Source organism: Nansenia antarctica (genome assembly GCF_963989245.1).
Source record: "Nansenia antarctica genome assembly, chromosome: 2".
NCBI classification, from domain to species: domain Eukaryota; kingdom Metazoa; phylum Chordata; class Actinopteri; order Argentiniformes; family Microstomatidae; genus Nansenia; species Nansenia antarctica.
The window spans coordinates 15,528,773-15,534,635 of record NC_137675.1 but is presented as its reverse complement, the minus strand read 5'-3'; the positions used below and the strand labels follow the sequence as shown (position 1 = coordinate 15,534,635).

General features: G+C 42.8%; 1 protein-coding gene across 1 annotated transcript; it reads left to right on the top strand.

Annotated features, from left to right (window-relative positions):
* Positions 1 to 4,326: 4,326 nt before the first annotated feature.
* On the top strand, positions 4,327 to 5,574 carry LOC308151315 (DAZ-associated protein 2-like). The gene is given in 2 exon segments (XM_080524161.1): positions 4,327 to 4,464; positions 4,466 to 5,574. Coding segments are annotated over 2 exon segments (516 nt in total). The 5' UTR covers positions 4,327 to 4,416; the 3' UTR covers positions 4,934 to 5,574.
* Positions 5,575 to 5,863: the final 289 nt, after the last annotated feature.

The following is a 5,863-nucleotide window of genomic DNA, read 5'->3' as shown; positions in this document are numbered from 1 at the left end:
CTGCAATCCGTAACTGGACCCTCTAAATCAAAAATCAGATTAAAAGACCCGAACTACCCACTGTACATACTTTGTGTTTTGTCCCCCGCCCCCACCTGTGGTGTATGTCCCCACCTACCCGCTGTACATACCTTATGTTTTGTTGTATTGTTCTTCCCATGATGGATGTATGTTTATCTTGTAGATAGTAATAGTTATTTGTCTGTATTATCTTGTAGATAGTACTAGTTTTGTTGTCTGTGTTACATGTAACGATGAATTGAGAATCAAGGACCCCAATTGAAATAAGCCAGTGGCTTTCTTGGGTTTTTATCCTGTTAGTTGACCTTGTATGTAATATGTACTTTCATGTACCTACTTCTGCAAATCTTCTAATAAAGTTTTCAATCAATCAATCAAACCCACTAAAGAAATCTGAACCAAAAGTCAATCTCCTGTCATGTGTGTCCTGATCGACGGCCCGGGGGCGAATGGAGCATACTCCCATTGAACTATTCACCGTATACAGTCCTTTACCATAACCTCACTAACAAGTATATTGCTATGTTTAGCATAGATCTGGGATTGATTGCTATTGCCTCCGTAGCATTACATCTTGACAATGTTATCATCGATTGACTAGTGTGGTCTAGTTGTTGTTGGAATGGTGAATAAAGACGCACGTTGAACGTTGCTCCAGAGACCAGAGTCATTATTATTATGAAGTGTATCATGTAAGTCAGAGAGAACAACAAGACACAACAGAGATGACGCGCAATTGCTCTGATGAACATGACAGAACGGACATTGTAAGAGGTAACTGCCTCCAGCAGAGGGCAGTAATGCAGCATCAAGGACGCACGCTGCCGTTAAAACCAAAACAACAAGAAGAAGAAGACGACGACGACGTGGTCTATTCCCGCGATACCAGGGAACGAGAAGTCGATCTAAGATGGCGGAGTCAGTAAACACACACCGTGCTGAAGCTTACGAGTGATTATTACGTTTACAACTGTGACAGAGGGCAAACATTACAGCAGTAATGCAACATCTGTAGTGATGGCAGAACGGTTCGAATAGTTACATCTCTGTATTTGGTTTCCTTTACTGCGGAAAACATCTCACAACAGTCAACAAGGAGGACGGGAGACTCTGTGTCGGAGGTCAGTAGAAGCCTTTGTCTCAGCTCGCTGCCTCACTGCCTAACATGTTACTACTGACCCAGTGTTTCCTCTATATGCATTTATTGGTGGCGGGCCGCCACGAATGAATTTCCTCCGCCACAAATTGATTCAGTCCACAAAAACAACAAAAAACAAAAAAAAATATCCACCTCTGAACATTTTTGCTGATTAAAATATATCTGATCCTAGATCAGCGCTATAATGGATGTTGACTATAAGTGCACCTAAATCCACGCCCATCTCTCTCTAACCGCCGATCCAAAATCAGATTAATGACATTAAACATTCAGTTGACGAAGTGACACAAGGGCTACTCCTGATTGGTCTAAATGTGAACCGGCATGAGAACCGTGCACTCAACCATCCCTGCTGAAAAACTGTCCAAATTGAAGAACTCGCGCAAGTTGGAAACACTGGGAAACTTTCGCCAAGTTGGACATACTTTTCCTGTTGTGTTTGAGACGGAGCCAAGACTGCTCGTTTGGAAGGACATTCGATCCGTGAGTAACGTAAACCTTCAGAGCTGATGGATGGAAACCGGTATCACAAGTTTATATTCTGTATATTTTTTTTTTTTTTTTGCCATCCTACCTCTAGTTTTGTTTGAAATTAGGTCGTTGTTTTGAGCGCGCGTGCGCGTTTCATGCGCGTGCACGCGAAAAAAATTGCACGCGCTGCGCGCACGGATAGGGCTCTCCGCCACTAATGTAAAAATTCCTGGAGGAAACACTGTATATATATATATAATTATTTTATTTAGGCATACTATTGTATATAGTACTATTAGCATATTACTGTTTAATATTTTCATTTTCTTACTAAATTAATGTTATTAATGATTATTAGCCTATTATCAGTGTGAACAGACTCCTGACACCTATTATCCAACCAGCCACCAGGGGGCAATCGAGATATTTTGGCTTCACTTTATACCTAATTTTCAATGATTGTTCTGACTCTAGTGTTCCACCTGCAGTTCTTATTCATTGCCTTTGGTAATTGGAGCTTCATTCTGTTATCTGTTAGCTATCTCATTCTGTTAACTATCTGTCTAACCAACGGCTCCGAACACAATTGTGAGGACAGACAAAATGTCACTCTCAAAGAAGCTGAAACGTAAAATTGACGTGGAAAACCGCAGCTTTAATGAGGAATGGACTGAAAAGTACGCATTCATCTTGCCCACTTTTTATAACGCAAAACCTGTATGCCTCATCTGCAATGAAACGGTAGCTGTAGAAAAAGAATACAATATTCGCCGTCACAATTACACAAGGCATGCAGAGAGTCATACCCTGAAAAGTCAGAGGCCCGTCACAGAAAGATTGCGAGCTTAAAAGCTGCATATGGACATGCTAGTGGAATTATTAGCAGAACGTCAACTGAACAAGAGAGGGCAACTAGTGCATCTCTTCGGGCTGTCTGGGTTCTCTCCAAGCATAACAAGCCATTTACTGATGCTGAGGTTTTTAAGGAGTGCATGGTCACTGTTTTGGAGGAACTTGCCACCGACAAATCGATGGACAGTATAATCGCCTCTGTTAAGCAAATACATCCGTCTTCCACAACTACCGCCCGCCGTGTCCACGTCTTGGCAGAGGATGTCGAACGATGTGTACTTGATGGGGTCAAGGAAGCGCAACACATATCCCTGGCTATTGACGAGTCCACTGACAACACTGACATTTCCCAGTTGTGCGTTTTTGTCAGATATTTTGATGGGAAAGATTTCAAAGAAGAACTTTTGGCTTTGATTCCGCTGGAATGTAATACCACTGGTGAGATAGTTTTTGGAAAATTGGAGGAGCTATTTAATAAGCATGGCTTGTCATTCGAAAAAGTCAACCTAATCGTCACAGATGGTGCTCCTGCCATGGTCGGCAGAAACAGGGGTCTGGTTAGCAGAATTAAGAATGTCGCTCCCAAAATTAATGCACTTCACTGTCTCATTCACCAAAGCGTGCTGTGTACCAAACTAAAGGCCGATTTAGACTTCTGCGTAAAATCAACGCCGTAGCCTTGCGTAGTCCCGCGTGGGCCCGCCTTGCCTACGGCGTAGGTTGACGTGCTCTCCAAAAATTTAAGAACGCGTCAGTTTCTACGCAACCGTAAGCTCTGTGATTGGTCCGCTTGGTAGCACATGATTCCGACTCTCTCGTAGACCAAAATGCGGAAGCCATGACAGAAATGTCATTTACCTTTTCTGTAATTACTCATTAATAAAGATTTGAAAAATTATGATAACCATCGTATTATCTTAGTTTAATGTCATTTCAATGTATCATAGAACTTTTATTTACAACAAGCATAACAACAAAAAGATCGCTATTATGCCGCTTTGAGTACACCGTTCCAACGGAGCGCCCTATGGAAGCGTCAGGCACAGCCTTCCTGAGCGCGATTCACATTTACGAGATGTACAATCCTGTTTATTTAGAAATAAATGATTAGTTACAGGGAGCCCCATGGCTGTTCGTTGGGTTTAAATTATATTTATGATAGACATATTTAATGTTAAGTTATCTATAAGAACTATGATTGGTCCGCTTGGTAGCGTCACATTCCGACTCTCGTAAATGCGGAAGTCATGACAGAAATGTCATTTACTTTTTCTGTAATTACTTATTAATAAAGATTTGAAAGATTTGAAAATGTATGATAACCATCTTATTATCTTAGTTTACTGTCATTTCAATGCATTAGACATTTTCTTTACAACGCGGTCCGCGGACCAACGTAGAACTATAAACTTGGAGCCCTCCCGTAGGCTACGGCGTAGCCGCGCGTAAATTCGACGCAGGAGTATAAATCAGGCTTAAGTGGGGATCTGAAAGAGGTTATGGACAAAACAATGAAAATAATTAACTTCATCAGAGGAACTTCCAGTACGCAGCATCGCCTGTTCCGCAAGTTTGTGCTGGAATCTGAAGCCATTCACGAGGACCTCTTACTCCACAGTGACGTGCGCTGGCTGAGTAAGGTAAAAGCCTTGGAACGCTTCATTGAACTCAGGTATAGTAAACTACCAGACTGTGAACTTTATGCTGTTTAGATGTGAACCTAGGAACTGAAATGAGGAATTAATTATAACTGATAAGCCAAGGACAAGCGATAACAAGAATCCCGTAGCCGCTGAGCTGAACAACAAGGAAGTGAACCTGCGTCTCTAATCACACACGGCCTGTTAGATAAATACCCTTAACCTCAGCTTTACCTCATTCTAATAAGAAGCCCCACAGATCCACACAGGACAATGAACAACAAAGGTTCATATCCCCAGCAAGCTGTGTATCCTCATTCCTCAGCAGAACAGTGCACCCATTTACCCCCCTGCTATGCAAGTGTCTCCTCAGGCACCCCCTTACTCAGATGCACCACCTGCATACTCTGAGATATACCAGCCCAGATATGTGCACCAACCTCAGGCACCGGGCCAGCTACAGCAGATGTCCTCTGCGTACCCTGGCACTCAGATGTTCATGCAACTGCCACAGTCCATGCCTGTTGGACCAATGGGCCACAACGTTCCCATGGCATACTACCACATGGGAGCCATGTATCCCCCTGGTTCCACGGTGCTGGTGGAGGGAGGATATGACGCTGGAGCTCGCTTTGGGGCAGGCAACAGTGCGACCATCCCACCCCCACCCCCTGGACACCTCCCTAATGCAGCTCAACTGGCTGCCATGCAGAATGCCAACGTCATGATGACGCAGCGCAAGAACAACTTCTTCATGGGTGGCTCCAATGGAGGATACACCATCTGGTAACAGCAAGCATCATCCTTAACCTCTCCCCCATTCTAAATGATGCCCCACCCTCTAGTCCCATCCGCGTCCCTCTTCGGGCTGCTTGGCCTCGCCACGATACTGATATCACCTAACGGAATGTAATACTATAGAGCCCCAACTAAAGGTACAGTACACCACTTCTGATCTGAAGAGCCAACACAGTCCAAACGACTGATCCTGCCGTCTCGAGAGGGAGAGAGAGAGGGAACAACAATTAGTGATTTTTAGGCTGCAGCCATGGTTACCTTACCCTAAATGTTTGTGCTGCTGTTTTTAGTAATAAAAAAATAAAAATAAACATTTCACCTCATGCTGGTTATAGTTTCTTCTTTACAACAGTGTGGAGATACAATCTAATTAAACTCTTAATTTAACGTAGTTGATGACTAACGGTGTTTTCACCAAGTCACCCACTATCAGTCATTCTCTTTATTTGACACTCGAGGACATGGCCATTATGTCTTCCTCAGGCAGAGTGCTACTGATCCAAGTAGAGTGGTTCTTTCTTTAGCTTTTGCATGGAATGTTGAATAGACCCAGTGTCTAAGAGAAGTTCATCTGTTTCTGCTACCATGTGGTGAATCTGAATGACATAACTCATAAGATAGGTTTCCTAAAAACAAAACAAACAAAAAAGCTCTAAACTAGGATTAATGACAAATTTACAGATGATTACAGGATAATGACGTGCAACTTCTTAAGTCAAAGTGGGCGGAGCTTGTGTAAAAGTGGGCGGAGCTTGTGTAAAAGTGAGTGTAGTAGAATAAAGACTCCATAACAAACTCCTCCAAGCTTTGTAAAAGCTATTTATTTTACATAATGCTGAAATAATAATGTTTAAGAACCATTCAGCAAACCTTCTTCGAGTGGTGCGTTTAAGGCAAAAACATCCTCTGGCTGCTTTATTGT